The 18,539-nt window shown below is 40.7% G+C and overlaps 2 protein-coding genes across 9 annotated transcripts in view; one reads left to right on the top strand and one right to left on the bottom strand.

Annotated features, from left to right (window-relative positions):
* Positions 1-26: 26 nt before the first annotated feature.
* On the top strand, positions 27-3,618 carry armc1l (armadillo repeat containing 1, like). The gene is made up of 7 exons (XM_074685681.1): positions 27-111; positions 592-764; positions 1,102-1,193; positions 2,062-2,245; positions 2,347-2,463; positions 2,559-2,633; positions 2,729-3,618. Exons 2-7 carry the CDS (start codon positions 612-614, stop codon positions 2,921-2,923), a joined length of 816 nt encoding a protein of 271 aa, XP_074541782.1. The 5' UTR covers positions 27-111; positions 592-611; the 3' UTR covers positions 2,924-3,618.
* A 129-nt stretch (positions 3,619-3,747) lies between these two features.
* Positions 3,748-18,539, bottom strand: part of map7b (microtubule-associated protein 7b) — a 39,870-nt gene continuing 25,078 nt past the window's right edge. For 3 of the 8 annotated variants that reach the window (XM_074685673.1, XM_074685668.1, XM_074685671.1), the window contains 13 exons: positions 16,772-16,867; positions 15,600-15,719; positions 12,630-12,802; positions 9,824-9,963; positions 9,510-9,739; positions 9,269-9,419; positions 9,015-9,183; positions 8,821-8,925; positions 7,348-7,398; positions 7,225-7,258; positions 7,006-7,120; positions 6,748-6,923; positions 3,748-5,268 (listed from right to left, as the gene is read on the bottom strand). In XM_074685673.1, the coding sequence (XP_074541774.1) occupies positions 5,258-5,268; positions 6,748-6,923; positions 7,006-7,120; positions 7,225-7,258; positions 7,348-7,398; positions 8,821-8,925; positions 9,015-9,183; positions 9,269-9,419; positions 9,510-9,739; positions 9,824-9,963; positions 12,630-12,802; positions 15,600-15,719; positions 16,772-16,867 (1,571 nt within the window). In that variant the 3' untranslated portion in view covers positions 3,748-5,257. The remainder of the gene's footprint in view (positions 5,269-6,747; positions 6,924-7,005; positions 7,121-7,224; positions 7,259-7,347; positions 7,399-8,820; positions 8,926-9,014; positions 9,184-9,268; positions 9,420-9,509; positions 9,740-9,823; positions 9,964-12,629; positions 12,803-15,599; positions 15,720-16,771; positions 16,868-18,539) is intronic. The other 5 variants (XM_074685669.1, XM_074685675.1, XM_074685670.1 and 2 more) reach the window with 3 other exon arrangements.

Below are 18,539 nucleotides of genomic sequence, written 5' to 3'. Positions count from 1 at the left end.
GAAGTGAGCGGCTTTGCAGTGTACGCAATGACGACTCGACCAATCCTGTTTCAGGAAATAGTAGGTTGCACCAAATTTGTATTTTGATGCACGAGCTTCTCCTTCGGCTTGGTGAGTAATGTACTTTATCTTATATTTTGACGACTTTTATATCATTTTGATGAATTTTATTGCCTTTAATTGTTATAGTGCATAGTTAAATACTAAAAGCTGTCGAGTTAAATCTGGAGTATGGTTTATTTGAAACAGGTCACCGTCTTCACGTTTCCAAACAGCCAACGTTAGCTACGATTGCTAACTAGCAACGTTGACGTTAACGTCAGGGCTAAAGCTTAATGAGACAACTTCAGTATGCTGTATTTGTGAAAACATAGCTTCATTTAAAAAAAAAATTCTGTTAATCAAATATAAGAAGTGTCATAAAATTTCTAAAATGACTCTCTCATACTGCACACAATTTACCTTAAGCTGTTAACTAGGGCCAAAGTTTGCGAAATGCAAATGTAGTCAACCTATTCTACTGGCAGCTGACATAAACAATGTATCGTTGTGACCTCAAACTAAAGAAACTTCATCACTTACTTTTTCTAGGTGAGTTTTAGATATCAAAGATGATGGACGCCCTGTCTGTGGTGAGTCAGCTTCGGGACCTGGCTTCTGAGCCGCAGAACCGAGCGGTGATCGTTCAGGATCAGGGCTGTCTCCCTGGCCTGGTTCTCTTCCTGGACCACCAGAGTCCCGAGGTGCTGCTTGCAACTCTTCAGGTAGGAAGCAGTGGATGCAGTGCTAATGTAGTGATGGCCTTCACCTTAATTCATTTCCTTCCACTCATAATGCAAACATTACAGAACACAGACTATTTATTGTGGCAACATTCCTTTACTTTGAATGAGAGATACATTGTTTTGCTGAACAGTTGAACCTCTTTTTACATAATGGCATTCGAACTGAATTTCTAGACAAATTTCAGACTTAAGACACACACATTTACTTAGTTCAGTTGCCTCATAGCAAAAATCTTTATAGCAATGTGCATTTAACTGCAACTGCATGAAAGCAATACGTAATGTATTTCATTTTCTTTTCTTCCCCTGTCCTCAGACACTGCGTTACCTGGCAGAGCTGTCCCCCAATGTTCCAACCATGAAAAATGAACTGGGTATGATGGTGAGCTTGGAGACTCTCATTGGGAGGTAAGGAGGTGCCTAATGCATGTTTAAGTGCACCCATGTTTTCCCGAACTACCTGTTAAGTATTTCCAATCATGTTTATTTGGATGTAGGGATGCACGATATTGGATTTTTGCCGATATCCGATATGCCGATATATCAAAACCGCTTTTGGCTGATACCGACAATCACAAGTTTGTTTGTTTGTTTTTTTTTTCACTGTAAAAAAAGCTAAGTCTATCCTGTACTGGAATTTAGATGTTACTCTTATTGTGACAGTCTTATTTGTTTAAGAAACTCACATAAAGTGGATAAAACAAGACAAAAAAAATTTGATTTTACCATAAATAAGAAATGTATTATTTTTTCAAACTCAAGACATTCAGTATTGAAATACAGAAAAATAATGTCTTTAGATTACATGAACTTTAAATGTACAATGCATTTTTAAACATAACCAAGTTGCATTTGATTATTTCAGAGCTACTGTAACAACCTGGTGACAGACACAGAGCTCTGCAGTGCAAATAAATGAAGTGCTACATTTTATTTAAGGAGCTTGTTTTTTCAGATGGAAAATAATAATAATCCTAACTGAATAGCACCTTATCGGCTGGGCCTATTGGTAGAAATTTTCATATCTGCAGATACCGCTGAACGTGTTTTTAAGCTTTTATCAGCCGATATCTATATTGTGCCGATAATATCGTGCATCCCTATTTGGATGTACTTGAAATGCCAGTTGATTCTTGCCTGATTAACCCCAAATTATATGCATGTCTAGCTTTCTCCTGTACTCGCGAGGACTCTTACAGCAAAGATATCATCATGAGTAGTTGACATGTAAAAGCTAACAGTGATAACATCAGGTAAACTGTATCTATATTCACAGGGAAGGCCTTTCTCTTGACATCACATCCTTGGCTCAGGAGGTGTTTAACATCCTGAATGCACCCCCTGTTCCTGTGCCCTGCTCACCTGAGAGGGAGAAAAGAAAGAAATCCCAGTTTTTCCTCAACTCCTCCAACAAGAAAGCGAAGTCAGTCACTCTCCAAATCCAGGGACTGGACAGCACCGTGAGTAGACTGACTAGAACACAATATTGTCTGATATCTGGCAGTACTTACTATTAGTTGTAGCTGTAGTCTGACGGTGAGAGTATCTCTGTCTTTTAAAGGACCAGCGGAGCTTGTGTGAGCAGGCTCTCCTGACAGTCAGAGGTGTGATCAGCTTCACCTTCCAGATGGCATCCAAGAGATGCACAGTCCGTATCCGAGCAGACCTGCCCACTGAGGTAATGCACAAAACACTGTTTCAACTTGAATTGAACTGACGCCTCTTTAACTTGAGCATCTTCTTGTATTGATGCAACTTTTTTTTTTTTTGCAGAGTCTTGCCACTGCTATAGCTGCCACAAAGGTGTTGTCAGCCCAACAGGTGGTGAGGAATGAGGCCGGACAAGAGGTCTGTAGCAGTTAAGGAGAACTCAGTTTAAGCATGATAAAGACCTGATAGTGTAGTAAGATGTGATAGCTCCTAAACAGTCATTTTGTTTCCAGGTTTTCATCCCTCTGAACCCTTCTGGTGTGAAGGTGCAGCAGAACTCGTCCCTACCAGACTACCTCCCAGAGGAGGAGGAGAGTCCAGTGAGGGAGGTTGACCGAGCTATTTCCCGCACCACAGCCAAGGAAGACTCAAGTGGAAGCTGGCTCAACTCTGCCGCCAGTTTCCTCACCAGAACATTTTACTGGTGAAACATTTGAATCCTGTTTCAAACAAAAAATATCTGGGGTCAAAACTTCTGCAGCTGTGTTACAGGAGTGGACATTATTTGAGATTGCACACCAAAGGCTAGAGTCCTAGCTGTGTGTATGTGATGTGAGCTTTATGCCAACAAAACATAAGTCTCAGTCTGTGAAGGTGCAGCTCTCATTGTACCTCTGATCTGCTCTGTTCATTATCAGGAAACACTCTTTGTTTTATCTGAATCACCACGGAATGTAAATATTTTCTGTCAGACTTTCCAAACTTGCATGATTCTGTCATCTTATCAAAAAAGTTTTATTTCTTCTTTTCTGAAGAGTAAAAAAAGTGTTTTTGAGTGTGGAGCTGTAGTTTTGGAAGTTGTTAGTGGATGCCGAATAAATGTACAAAATTACATTTTCAAAATGCTCTTTTGTTTACCCCAAAGTCTTTGTTTTAAATTGTAAAAAATGACTTTGTTTACCAGCAAACTGAGTCTACTCAGCCAGGCCTTTGCATGTCCAAAATTGTAAGTTGAATCACTTAGGAAATAAGTTCTGATCTCTGTTCCCTGGCCTATGCATGAAACCATAGTTTTCAAAAATCTTCAGTTTGGTTGGAGTTTTCAGGAGATATGGTTTTTCGAGACCTAAAACTGCGGTCTTGTGTGGATGACAGACCTAAACATAAAAAAATGGTTGTTTCCCATATCCGACTTCCTGTTGACGTTGCTTCCCTGTGTTCTGTTTTGTGGGTCAAAAAAAGGGAAAACAAGTCCTGAAAAAAGCCACATCAACGAATCATCAATTCAAAAAGTTTTATTAACTTTCCAAACAGTCCATCTGCCACAGTTGTAGTGATTTCAGTTTGACAGTTGCTCAAGGATTTCTTCCCACACACCCTCTGAAATAAAGGGCTCATTAGTCGTTAGCCATGTGGTCAGTCTTAGTAAAATATATCAGCCTTTACATAGAATTTATAGGATATCTCAGTATAACATATTTTACACTTGATTTTTCTTCAGTTAGAGAAAATTCCTTGCAAACTCAGTCAAGTTAGCATGTTGATACCAGCATGCTGTAAACTACAGGCCCTACATTATATATCCTTCCATTTGGTACAACTGCAAAACTCAGACAAAGAGAAACTAAATGGTTTCTGAAAAGAAGCAGAGAGCAGCCAGAACCGGAGACGTTGTAAAGACTGAGGAGTTCTCGATCACTACTTCAGCTGACCTCCTGCAGCGAAGGAACCATTATTGCTCTTATTACAGACATTATTTCGTGATATCTCTAACATAAATCAAGACCAGGATGCCACTGGAGATTTAGGAATGTGCCAAACATGCCAAAGCTCATACTGGGAATGCATATCATCTTTCTGCGATGCTGTAAGGCAAAGGATCATAAACATTAGCAGCGTTTTTTTTTATTATATCCTTCATCAAAATGATCAAATAAATCAGATAATTGCAGAATTAACATCACCAACAAATTAAATTCTTATTTCAATTGCCCAAAGTTATTGGTGAAAGGATGCTCGGATTATCAGGAGAGATGCCGAGAAACAAAATTACATCACTGAAGAGTCAAAGCTTCTGAGGACAAAACAAAGAATCATTTTTAACTGTACAGTAATTAAATAAACTAATAAATCAGCAGGTTACACCCTATTTCTCTGAGAACATTATTAACTTAAACCTCATCATGCTCTGACAGCCCAGCCTCACCCTGCAAGTATAATACACAACGCTTTCCTGCAGTCTTAACACAACTTCATGCACTAAATTCATCTCATGTGATGTGTTTCTATAGATCGACAGAACAAGAAGGTTCCAGTTTTACTCTGAATCTGTCCAGTAGACTCCAGTTAGAACGTCACATGTATCTTCTATAGCAACAATAATCTCTTCAAGTATCATGGCTCTCATTCACACACACACATACATACACACACACATGCGCGGGCACACACAGGAGTCACAGGGTGAGACGCCCTCCTGGGGTTTTACCACATGCACTCAGAAAGACGGGGAGTTTTGGTGGTGACAGGACTTTAAAACTGAGTGACGATGACACAGAGACCTCTTCTCCACCAGGGAGTTTAGTGATGGGGAGAAACTTCTCTCTGGAAGATGCTTTAAGGGAGATCTTTGGAGACACCATCTTTGGGGAATGGCCGCGGTGCTCGTCTGTCACAGGAGGGTGAGGAGGTGAACCTCCGGAAGGGTCCAGCTGTGATGCTACGAGTCCTTCCTTTGGTTCAGTCCAACAGCTCTGTTTTCCTCTCTGACCCTCTCACTTCCTGTCTCTCTGGGTGTGAAATCATCTCTGTGTGTAGGAGCCTCAGGCAACGTCTGGAAAACAAAGAAGTGTAAAAGTTAAAGCTTGGCTTATTCTTGAAGTGTCTTAACGTCTCTGCATAGATGAACAGAAGCTCCTAGTGTCCAAAGTAAAATGAATCCTTGCATTTCTATGATTCATCACACAGAGATCACTGCAATATCCGTGTGATGAACAATTTCCAGCGTGAAATTGCAGCCAAGCTTGGCAGAGACCATAGGCTGTATAAAACATGGACGTAGTCTTGCCGACGTCTGAAACCGAAAATGAAGCACACCGGCTATAGCGGCCATATTGGTAGTGGCAAGGGCTTTGTGTACAGCTATAGGGGGCCTGTTGGTCACTTGATCCTCAGCTGTGCCTCTGATTGAGGGAGCTCGCGATCTTAATATCATCTGAACAGCCGAGTTAGAAAAAAATTCATCCCCCGTACAGTGGGTGCCGATAGTAAAATTAGCAACTCAGACAGGAGACGTTTTTTTGAACCAGGCGGTAAAAAGGTTAATTTCTGCTTTGAAAATGGCTTTTTTTGGCTTGGTGTGTATGTGACTTCCGGTACTTCAGGAGCCAGCCTCAAGCGAACACTCGAAAAACAGCAGATTTTAGCACTTCCGCATTGTCTTATGTTCTTAGACCGGAGGTTGCTGCTTGGCAGAGACGTGCAAACAACATCTTCTCCTCTGGTTGTGGTAGACGTGCGTTTGCAGTACACCACCCCCCTGCAGTTTGGGAACGGATGTCTCAGAGAGTGTTAAAAAGTGTAAAAGCGACACACACTCTCTCATACTAATTCTGCACATTTCATTTCCATGAGTTACGTTCATGTGGAAAGCATAGCTTGGATCTGGCTAGGGATGGGTACCTTTTACATTTGAAGCGATACGGTACTGATGACCGGTACCTGGCAATCGGTACCAGTACTCAATGGTACCAATTTTCTGTACTTTTTTGGGTTTATGTAGTAAAAATATCAATTTCTTAAAAAAAACATACCTTTTTTCAATTTGACACATTTATTCTTCAATATATAGCCTTGCAATGCTGTGATTATGTCCAGCATGGAAAATCTCCTACTCTTCCACTCCCTCACAGTCACAAGGTTGCATTAAGGTACCTAAACATGGTACCTTTTGATTTTACATGAATCGGTACCCGGTACCCGGTACTTTTGACAGAATTCGGTCGGTACCTATAAAAGTACCAAATTCGGTACCCATCCCTAGATCTGGCAGACCTTTGTTTTTTTAACCTGCTGTTTTAACATGTTTTATTCATGTCTGTACTATACTGGTCTTGATTTTACTTCACTGATCTTATCTTGTTTTACAGACTTTTAAGCTTTTGTTTGTAGCACTTTGAGAATTCTTTGAAATGAAAAGTGCGTTATAAATAAAATGTATCATTACTAAAGTGTAACCCAGCTTTAAGACGTCTGTGGCTGTGATGCTTCACAAAGAAGAGGCGTAGCTCATATAACGTGTTTGCTGACTGACCTGGTCCCTGCTGGGCAGATAGATCCTCCATCCCGCTCAGAGGCTTTAGGAGACCGTTCTCCCTAAAGGCGATGACAGGAGCTCTCTCCTCCTCCTGCTGCTGCTCTTCTCCCTCAGGAGGAGACAGTCTGGAATGTGAAGGCAGTACGATCACCTCCTCAAAGTCCCCATTCTCCCTGAAACAAACACACCATGGAGAGGAGGATTATTTATCAGTCTTACTGCAAACAGCAGCAGATGATACTCAGTGGTGTTTACCCCTGCTCTGATTGGCTGGGCGGGGAGGTGTTTGGGTTGGGGTCAGCCTCCTGACCGTTGCTGCTGTTTGTGGGAGATGAAGTCTCAGTGGATGGGCTTGAACTCGTTGGGGTCACTGATAAAGAGAGAAACAACATGACAAACATTTCCTGATGCTTCTGGTAAACACAACAAGATGAAAATAAAGAATAAACAAAAAAAATATATAACTGAGGTTACCTGCATTGTCTCCATTCCTGTTAGGAACCACTCTCTGAGGAGAAAACACAGTGAACACTCCGTGAACAGATTCTTCATCGTCACTCAGGTATTGGCTGAATTTGTCTTTCATTGATCCGTTACCTTCTCTGGAGTGTCTGAACGTCTCGTTCTCTTCATGATCTCCTCCAAACGCTTGGTTTAAAAAAAACAAACAAGCCGTATATTAAAAAAATGTTGAGGCAACTGTTATTGCAATGACAGTGACAGGGTAAGTTTGGCAGCATTTTAAATATTTCTATGAAAAAAAAAACAGATAAGAAATTAAAAATAAAACAAGTCAATTAAAAAGAGTAAAACATCATTCTCTTAAAAAAGATAAAGAAAAAAACAAAACAACTTTAGAGAAAATGTCAATGTAAGGAAATAAGCACAAGCAATTAGATTTTTTCTCTTTCAGGCCTGGAGCTTAATATTTCATTATCCCTCTTTATGTTTACATTTACATTCTTTGCCATCTACTCTTCTCTCTTTTCTTTTTAGTTTCTGTCACATTTTAGTCTTTCATTTATAGATTTAGTCGATCAAAAGTTTCTTCTGCTGTTGTAATTCTTAAATCAGACAGATTAGTGGATAGAGCAGGAGACAGAGTAAGAGTTGGTAGAGAGTTTAGGTAGTTTCCCTTCACGACTTCCTGTCCTGCTCGATTTTCCCTACGCTGAATTTATGCATCACAACTCTCCGTCTGTCAAAAACAGGATGGCTGCATATAACCTGCAGCACGGTGGACCAGCAAAGCAGACGTACTACAACAGAACGGATCCAGTGTAAGTCAACACAATGATTTGAATGAAACCTATTTGATCTGTTTGCCGTAACTGAGATGCTCTGTAGACGCATCCGGTGTATTTTTGCCGTTAGGTTATAGTTTAGCCTGGTTTCTCCTTTCGATGTAAAGCTGCTGTGCTATTCTTGCTGATCTATAGAGTAAGGAACAGTCATTAAACACAGATAAAAGTAAAGTTATAGAAAAATGAACCTTACTCCAAGTCAAATAAAAGAAAACACTCTTTTTCTCTTGACACTACAGTTCAATTTTCAGTCCTTGGCCTGAATAAAAGTATTAACAGAATAAAACGGCTGTATTTCACTTTTATGGCAACCCTTAAATTCACCTGCAGTGACAGACGCAAAGGAAAGAGTTTACTGCATTCAAAAAGTGATTGAAACTCACTTAATGTGTCTACACAAGATCACTAAACAAGAATAAATGGAGCTTAAGACAGAGTTATTACCAGTTTTGTCACTAACACACACCAGAGGTTAAACCCATCAATGAAAATGACAAAGATGCATCGAAGAGGAGAGAACGTGTACCAAGAGCAAACACCTGTTACAGGTAAGTGACAGAGCTAACGCTGCTAACTCAGATTAGACACATAGTGGGGGGAAAAGTCTAACACTACCATTTAGGTCTCGTCATTATCATGTTAATGAAACTAAATCTTATGCTCAGGATTTTCACAAGTTCATTATTTCAGCTTGGTTCAGCTTGTCACAGAAAGAAGGTTGACAAACATAAATCATCACAATTATGGTTTTGAGATAGTGTGTCACCTTTTTCCTCTCCAGGCGTTCAGCCTCCTCTCTCTGGAAGTGCTTCTCTCTCTCCTGCCTCAATCGGTCGGCTTCCTCTCTCTGTCGAGACTCCTCCTCCTCTTTCTAAGGCACACACACACACACACAGGTTTTGTTAAGATGGATAAACTCTTCGTCATCTGGGGTGAGGTCTTCACTTTTCTCCTCCTGACCTGTTTCTGAAGCCTCTCCGCCTCCTCTCTCTCCTTCTCCATCCTCTCTTCCTCCATCCTCCTCTCCTCCTCCTCCTTCCTTCTCATCTCCTCTGCCTGACGCTGAGCCTCCTCCTCTCTCTTTGCTCTCTCTTCAGCTTTGCGGCGAGCCATCTCCTCCCTCGCTAACCTGTGTAGACACAAATGAATCAGCGTCAGGGATTCGAATTTCAACAAATACAACATTTAACCTTTCATACGCAGCACGTTTTTACCTCGCCTGCTCCTCCTGTTGCTTGCGCTCCTCCTCATCTCTCTCCCTCTGCTCCCTGGCTAAACGTCGGTTTTCGGCCAGGATTCGACTCGCCTCCTCTGGGTCTGTGGTGCCTGCTGAGGGTCTGTGAGCTGGAGGGCTGCTAACGCTTTCTATAGGATGAAAAAAGGACACCATGTAATCAAAAATCATAAATATTCGAGGTTTTGTGACGTGTTTGGATTTCAGCAGCTCTGACTGACCGCTGGCTGCTGGTGACTGCTCACTGCTGCTCTTGTTCTGACCCACAGGCTGAGGTCGAGGCTGAAGAGGACTCAGGATCTGCTCCTCTTCATCCTCTTCTTCTTGCTCTCTGGTGGATTGAGGACTCTCTGGTGTGGCTCTAAAGGGACGCAGGTTTCCAGGATCCTCTGGTCCTGGAGACTTCAGCGTCTTGGGGGTTGGGGGGCGGTCTGCTGGCTTCTGAGGTTGCCTGATCCCAAAAGGAGAACAGCATTTGCATCAGAGCAATCAGGGAACTGATTTTGACGACTGAGTTATGGGTGTGTTCCTCTACCTGCCAGGAGAGGGCGCTGTCACCCTGCTGGTCTTCTTGCCTAAGGAAGAGGAGCGCTTGCTGGGGGGTAAAGTCAGAATGGGAGCCAGGGGGAGCGACAGGTTGCTCCATGATTTCCTCACATTGTCGCGGTCCTTTGGCTGGAGATGGTGACAGGAAATGAGAGCACAGATTAGGATTTAAAATATGCCTTTAATCTGACGTATAATGTCTCTTTTCAGATTACATTCTGACTGAGTCAGAATGACTGAGCTGCACACACAATGAGCAGGTGTTAAGGAAGATGCCATGTGTCTTACTGACGGCAGCAGAAGATGCTCAGAAACAGGATTAGACTCAGACAGCCTTCCTGTTGCAGTTTATAACCTCTGGCATCAAACATTCAAATCTAATCCCTATTGTTACAGACTCCAAGCACAGATCACGCCCTGTTATTGCAGTTAGGTGTAGAAGGTCGACTCACAGAGAAAAACAAAAAACATGATATGACTTCATTAATAATGTGTTTGCGTGGACATGAATACAACACGCGTGTCCGTTGCTCAGTGTTTGGAGTATAAAGTGCAAAAGACGCTGTCCCTCTAAGACCTTAATGGTTTAAGCTGTGACACTGAAGCAGTAGACAGATGGACAGTGGGAACAGTGTGTACGCCAGTGAGTCTGTGTGTGTGAGAGAAGGAGATCTAGACACTCTTCAGATTTGTGTTTGACTGATCTGAGACACTATCAACACAAAAAAGATGGAGGCAGAAGAGGCAGAAGTGAATTATCTATAAGGGTTATACAGTTAAAAGAGGGGTATTCTTTTTTCCCATAATTCAAACATGGATTTAAACTATCAATGCTGGATGTTCAGACTGAGCATGAGCAGATTTTTATCTTTACATACTATATGTTGTAGAAATCCTTGAATTTGTCTGTAAATTGTTCCAAAAGCTCTGTTCGTGGGTGTCAGCAAAGCATGACACTTTAGGAACACTCAGCTCTGGTTTCATCTCATGAGGATATTTCATGGCCTATTGGAGGGGTGGGCCTCAAACATCAAGGTCTTAACTAGGGATGCATGATATTGGATTTTTGCCGATATCCGATATGCCGATATATTGAAACCCCTTTTCGCCGATACCGATACCGATACCGATAATCACAAGTTTGTTTGTTTGTTTTTTTCACTGTAAAGAAAGCTAAGTCTATCCTGTTCTGGAATTTATATGTTACGCTTATTGTGACGGTCTTATTTGTTTATGAAACACACATAAAACAAGACAAAAAACATTTGATTTTACCATAAATAAGAAATGTATTATTTTTTCAAACTCAAGACATTCAGTATTGAAATACAGAAAAATAATTTCTTTAGATCACATGAACTTTAAATGTACAATGCATTTTTAAACATAACCAAGTTGCATTTGATTATTTTAGAGCTACTGTAACAACCTGGTGACAGACACAGAGCTCTGCAGTGCAAATAAATGAAGTGCTACATTTTATTTAAGGAGCTTATTTTTTCAGATGGAAAATAATAATAATCCTAACTGAATAGCACCTTATCGGCTGTGCATATCGTCAGAAATTTTCATATCTGCCAATACCGATAAATGTGTTTTAAGCTTTTATCAACCGATACCGATACTGTGCCGATAATATCATGCATCCCTAGTCTTAACATAGCTCCACCTCCGACAGGCCTTAAGAAAGTCATATACTTGTACTGATACTTTCACTTAGATACTGGTTCATGAATGATACTTCTGTATCTTAAGTCTTATTTTTCAGCTGTAGTATCCAGTATTCATAAGATTTCATAGTAATGTAGTATTTTTCCACTCAGAGCAGTTTTCTTGCAAAAAAAACCCCAAAACATTTGCAAGTGCAAAAAAACAGTTGCAAACAAATGACAGGTCATTTATACTGAGTACCATGCCTGAGTAAGGTACACTTACGGTCACACAACAAACAAACTGGCCTTTAAAGTTGAAGCGTGCCTGGGCACGGTGCCGATGGTCAGTGTGACCACGCTCAGAGAGGAGCCGTTGCTTGAGTGAGGAGGACTTTTCTGTCTGACTGTTTTGGACAGGGGAGGGGTTTAGCAGCCACTGCTTGTTGAGAAGCAGGGCGTGCTGGAGATCATCATACTTTCACATCAGTCTCCAAACTCCAAAAAAGTTGCTAGAGAGGGTCTGAAAATTTGCTAAATAAAGACTAAGACGCCGAGTTGGCTATATGCTGCAATCACATGTAATGTTACAGCCAATCGTGGTGGCATTATCAGATCGTTGATCATATGATTGACCCTTGAGGTACCAAAACCTGGCAACGAAAGTCGAGGCATGTTTTGATACCAGATACCACCAAAGCGTTTCAGTCAGTGCCACAGAGGAACCAAAGTTCGATGCCCAGCCCTAAGCTTTTCAAGTGAGAGGGCTTTAAAACCAGCATGGCTTATAGCCAGTTCCTGTTCCTGAACCTAATTTTGAAATGGCCAGCGTGTTCAGACCAGAAAAAAAAAAAAAGGTTTGGAAAAAAAATGGTTCGGAACCAAAAAGGCTTGGTTCAAGCTCACAAACCGTGACACTGGTGGCCCTGTGTAGGTAAAATGAGCAGTTCTGAAAAGCCAAAACCAAAACAGAGGCCAGAGAGGCTGAAATGAGGGTTTTCCAAAACACAAGTGTGTGAAAAAATAGGGACTTTTTAAGCTGTAAATCATCTTTTAAGATACAACAGGGGGCACCAGGGGGACAGACTAAACAGAAGCAGAATATCCCCTCTTTAGATTTTAGTGCCAGTTAATAACATGACTCACCTGTGGGGTGCCCGTGGTCCTCCTTCGTACAGCCTTGGAGGATGTGGAAGCCGTCTCCCTGCTGAGGCTCCTGTCATGGCTGCGGCAGTGAGGCAGAGGCAGGGCCTGCAGGGCCTTGAAGGACATGGAGCCCATGGGGTGGCAGGACACTGAGCGAGGACACACAGGCATGGCTACAGTGATGTACGAGGTGGGAGTGTTTTCAGGGATGAGGGCAGTGTGAGGATTTATGGAATGTCAAGCAAAGGGTTTGATTAACAGGAGTGACCAAAGAAAAAGATGAGGGAGGAAGAGGAGGAGGAGGATGTGGTAGTGTTATCAAATGGAAGCAGAGAGTTTAGGAAGATGAGCAGAGGGTTGAGGAGTTAACAGAGGATGTTTGGTGGAAAAGACAAGAAAAGAAGGGAAAAGAAAAGAAGAGAAAGGCACCATTAGTACTACTGAAAGCTCTACTGTTAACATTCTACAGCCATCACTACTGAGCTGAAATAAGTCACTGTGTGCTTCGAAGAAAAGAGTTTAGTAGGAGAGTAAGTCAGAGAAATACATTACACCACACAAGATGAGTGGATGTGCAACAAAAACACACCTTCACACACAATAGAGAATACTGCTCAATAAGTGGGAACAGAAGAAAGCAAAAGGAGATACAAGGTGTTGTGTGTATGTGTATGTGTATGTGTATGTGTATGTGTATGTGTATGTGTATGTGTATGTGTATGTGTATGTGTATGTGTATGTGTATGTGTATGTGTGTGTGTGTATGTATGTGTGTGTGTGTGTGTGTGGGTGTGTGTGTGTGTGTCAGTGTGAGGTCTTAAAAAAAATGCTTAAACCGAACTCTTCCTGACATATTTATTAACTGTAAAAGTAACTCTTTTTTTTTGGTGACTTCTGGAAAAATAAGTCACTACGTGTTCTCAGACTTGTGCCATAGTTATAGACTTATTTAGACAAACCTCACCTATCCTTGAATTGGCGAATAGCTATATGCCCTCAAACATAATGAGCCAATCACAGAGCGTATAGCCATTCCCATACAGTTGGACATTCTCTGTCTGAATGTCCATCCCAGAAAGTCAGTTTGGTTTTTCTGAGATTTTATTTTTAAAAATGGTCAAATGGTGTTCATGGGGTACATGCAACTCCAACACAAGGCACCCTGAGAGGCTGGGTGACAGAGAGTATTTGTAACCCTTTCCGAAGACACATCTCCACAGAGAAAAGCGTCTTCTTTGGATAAAGTTGTGCTGTAGACCACAGCATCAACTCAACGTGAATAAAATGAACAAGGATGTCTCTATCTGTTCAAAGGCAAGCTGATATATTTGAGGCAGCATATTGTGACTCTGCTGTAAAGAAATATAAAGTTATCTTTAACACTACAACCACCACTGCAGTATGACAGACCCTTTGGGGTTTTCTCCAATGTTAGCTAAAGTTAGCTTACCATTAGCTCCCAGCTGCTTTGTTCATCATGTCTCTCTGTTTGTTGGGAGTTCATTGACCAATTTAGTTCAAGTTTTTGTTCTTAGGTGATCGTACATCATTGATTGCTGTAGTCAGAAGAGCTCTAGTTAAACTAACATGAGCTTCTGGAGCGTAGCTTCATTAGCTCATCTGTAATAGTCGAGAAAGCAAAGGTTGTCAAATGTAATACTGAATGATTCAATGTAAATACTGTAGCACAAATCAACAGACATACTCTTGGTAAAAATGGTAACAAGGATGTTGTATTCTTGTCATAACAAATGCTGATCCTCTGTTTTGCAGTCTGAGATGCTGATGGTGACCATACACTGATTATCAGGTTTGCACTGGGACCTGTAAATTTAGTCTTGTAACTGAAGCTTTTTTTCAACTTTCTCGACAATAAAATGATTCATAAATCCCTCCAATGTGAAATTTAGATTTATGTGACTTCTAGATGATAAATGATCTTTCTGTCTCCAAAAATAATCAATAGCATCCTGAAAAATGTCTCCTACTGTGACACCTGCCATTTCGCCTGTCACTAATTGTTCATTGTTTGTGAGTGGAAGGGGTGTGGATTAGCCATTGGTCAGCTGCCTCTTGAACCTGATGATCAGTGGTCAGTTTTCTGTAGTTATGCGCTGCATAAACATCAGCAAACTCTGCTTCTGACCAAAATGTTCTCCACTAGGGGGCGATATGAGAGAAACGTGCCAAGATGTTTTCAAGGCAGGATCAAGATCTGGATTTTATCGATTGTTTTCGTGTTCCGACTATTTTGACTTGCAAACAAATATTTTAGTTTTTTTCTTTCTTCTGTACCCATTTTTCATCGTTTCTGCACCATTTCATAACTTAAATCAGGTCTTGTGTCGCCTTATGTGTTTTTTGAAATATCACATTTTCACACAACGATAAAAACTTTCATTAAAGACATAAGCTGTAAGAGTTGTTGAGTTTCACACCACGATCTGAATGACCAAAAACCACAATATGGAGTCAAGGGGAAACAGCTGACCTCGTATAATGGTCAATTTGGACCTTTGAGGATGTAAAGGGTCAAGACTCCTATGCTATGACTGGTGATAGAAGAATTCTTCCTAAACAGCTTACTTGTTTAGACCTCTGTGTGTGTGTGTGTGTGTGTGTGTGTGTGTGTGTGTGTGTGTGTGTGTGTGTGTGTGTGTGTGTGTGTGTGTGTGTGTGTGTGTGTGTGTGTGTGTGTGTGTGTGTGTGTGTATGCGTATGTGCGTGTGTGTGTGTGTGAGCTTTGGGTGCCTGATACAGACTGGTGATGGGAAGTTTCAGACGGTGTAATGCTTTAAGTCTGTCCAAATCTGATTAACATCCAAAAGTGTTCCAACCAGCCGAGGAGACCAAAACATAAACAGCATGAAAACTTCTTGCTCTGTGATGTGGGATTTGTAGTTTTTGTGTAAGCTTGTAAACACCTTTTGTGTCATGTGACCCAGGGGCCGTCCAGGATGTGTGTCTTACCTGTTTGCTCTCCTGACAGACTCATAGCACTGCGGCTACGAGCTAAGTAGGAGTGTGTTGGCTGCTGCAGACGATTGACCACGTTGCTCTCCCATGGCGTCAACGGAAGACGGCGCAGACCTTGACACACACACACATAACACACACACATAACACTTGAGGTTTCATAACGGCTAACACCATTACAGCCCACTGATTAGCCAAAGCATCCAGTCAAAGCAGATTATGAATGATGCATAATTACTGCATTTTTTCATCCCTCCCCTTGCAATCCACAGCAGCATAGGTGAGCGCTAAGGTAACATAGTTGACATGCACAAGCTGCTCTGATACACCAACACCTGCATGCACCAGTGTGTGAATTGAGAGAGGGAGCAAACAGCCTGGAGTGAAGCGCAAACCAAGAGCAAACACAGGCAGGAGAGCATTCAAACAAACAGAGCGAGGGACATATTGCTTTTTTAAAAAACGTTCTTCATTTAAGCTTGAGCTTTGAGAAATTAATCTAGTAGATAAATTGCTTTTTTTTGGTCATTATTTGCAACTTATGAACCATAACTGGAAAATATGTCAATTAAAACCACTTTAAAATAGCCAAACAACAGTTTATCAAGCAAAACATGCAGCACTGCTCGCTCTGATAAGGATGTAGAGAACAAGGTTGCAGGGGCAAAGATACATCCGGGCTAAAAACTGTGCAGAGGAATCTGAGCTGCTTCCAATAATGTGAGCAGAGTTTGTCTTGGCTGCATTTAAACCAGTCACGATATAATTTGATGTCAACAAAGATGCGTTCATCTGTTTGCTGAATTGTGGGTGTTGAATTCCCAGCGAGGATAAAAAAAAAAAGCAGCACAAGTGTTCCCACAAAAACAAAAAGATTATCCAACAGAGGATTAGGGAAAGGGGTCACGCTAGAGGGGGGAAAAATCTTGATCCCTCTGATAAACCACAGAGGTGCAGACACAAGCACATGCATGATACATGCTATCAGCAATGAATAGAGTGCCATCAGATTTAGTCCACATCCAATTGGATTTAATGACAGCACATTAAAGGTTATTGTGTCTACTTCCTCCACAGTTTCCAGCCCAGGATCTTTTTCGCTTTGCAGCAACGTGTCTACTACCAAATATCAGGGACCAAACTGCAAAAACATTCCCATAAGACACCTGTGTTTTTCTGCTGGGGCGTCTTCCCTTGGTGTAGGCGGGTTTTGGACTGAGCTTTGCTAATAACAGGAGATGAGGCTGTTCTCGAGTGTAAGCCTGTTAGTAACATATGGACATCAAAGAATACATCATCTAATTAGTCATTACTTAGCACTCAGACACTGCACATGCTCACAAATCACTTCTTCAACAGTCTTGAAGCTTTGTTTAAGTAGTAAAGAGTACTAACAGAGTTCATAACAAGACAACACAAGAGTCTTAATTAGGTTTCATCTTGGGGAAAAATTTCTTGGTGGTTCCAAAACTGAGGTGGCTGTTTTATTTTGATCTATTTCAGGTCACTAATTTTGTCTCAAAGCCAGAAAAGAAGACCAGCTCGTCTCTTTCATAAGAGTTTAACTTTTTTCCTTCTGTTTAAGGGCGAGTTAGAGATAAAAAAAAAAAAACAATCTCCAAAATCATTAAACAAAACTTGATGAAAGGAGCAAGCTTTTGTCTTACTATGGCTAAACTGTGCTAGGTTCATTTTTAACCATAGAAGCAGTACCTTTCTGCGTCTGTTTCTAAAAATGTTTCAACATAAAATAGCATTTCTGATTACATAGTTATCACTGTAACTCCACATTTTGTGAGTGTAATATTGTCTGAACTGCAAAAACTGAAATCCAAGCAAGTGTTTGTCTAATTTTAAAAAAGTAAAAATTTTCTAACAGACCCACACACTCTCCGACAGCTTGTAAACTGTAGCAGAGATGGTGTAACAGAGATAAAGTGAAGGGAGCAAGCATTACAAATGAAACTAAATAAGTGAAACAGCCAATAAGACATCATTTATCATGTCAACTGCTCAGGAATTTTCCAGATTCTGATTTGTTTGCACAGTGATAACAGAATACAAAAGGGTTTACATTCTATTAAAATAGCAAAAAATTCTGATAAAATCTGAAAGATTAGGTTCAACCCAAAATCATTATCTAAAAAGTGCATCTGCCTTATTGTTTAGCAACAATTGCCTTAAAGGACTTAATATGAGCCACATTCAACTAACAAGTCTCAAAAAATGTTTTCTTTCAAGATATCAACCCTTAACCTACTGCGACAGCGTCAGCGCTACATTACTTTAGTTGGAGTGTTCTTACCATAACTCTGTCCCTGTTTTTAATAAATATTATTCAAAATTTGTTGGAAACCTAAGAATTTATTCTTTCTAGTGATACATGGTTCACTACCCTAATCACAAACATTAGGTGCAAAGAAAAACTGAAATATCATGAAAATGCTAAATTGTTGCAACTCCTTCAGTTTATGCCCAATCTAAAAAATCCCATTGCTGACAGAGAGCTGAGAAGCTGAGCTTTCCATCTATTACAGTTTTCTGTCTCACTGAACTCCTGAAAAAAAACAACTACATTTTTTGGTGTGTTTTTCCTTTTGTACTGCTAATACTTTTATACCATGTGCAATAATCATTTATCAGAGGTTGAAAATTCAAGTTTATGCACTACTAGAAGAAGAGACCAAGTGGATTAAGAAAAAAGTGCATGTCAAGTTTCTTGAAATGAAAATAATTTCAAAATATAAAGATACTAATGCACATTTTTCTTTCCTCATTGGCAGTTTTTCTTTTGAAATTCTTATCTTCTTATGTCCTGATGTAGAGCATATTCCTAGACTTGTCAGTCTAATAAGACTGTTTTTACTTAAAAATAAGACAAACACCTGCTTAGACTTCAGGTTTATCCATTTGAACAGTGCACCTCCATCTCCT

The sequence above is a fragment of the Halichoeres trimaculatus genome, unplaced genomic scaffold, assembly GCF_033239565.1.
Source record: "Halichoeres trimaculatus isolate MK-OKI-2021-1 unplaced genomic scaffold, fHalTri1.1 fHalTri1_scaffold_13, whole genome shotgun sequence".
NCBI classification, from domain to species: Eukaryota; Metazoa; Chordata; class Actinopteri; order Labriformes; family Labridae; genus Halichoeres; species Halichoeres trimaculatus.
The sequence above is the reverse complement of the archived record's forward strand: the minus strand, read 5'-3'. Positions and strand labels throughout refer to the sequence as shown.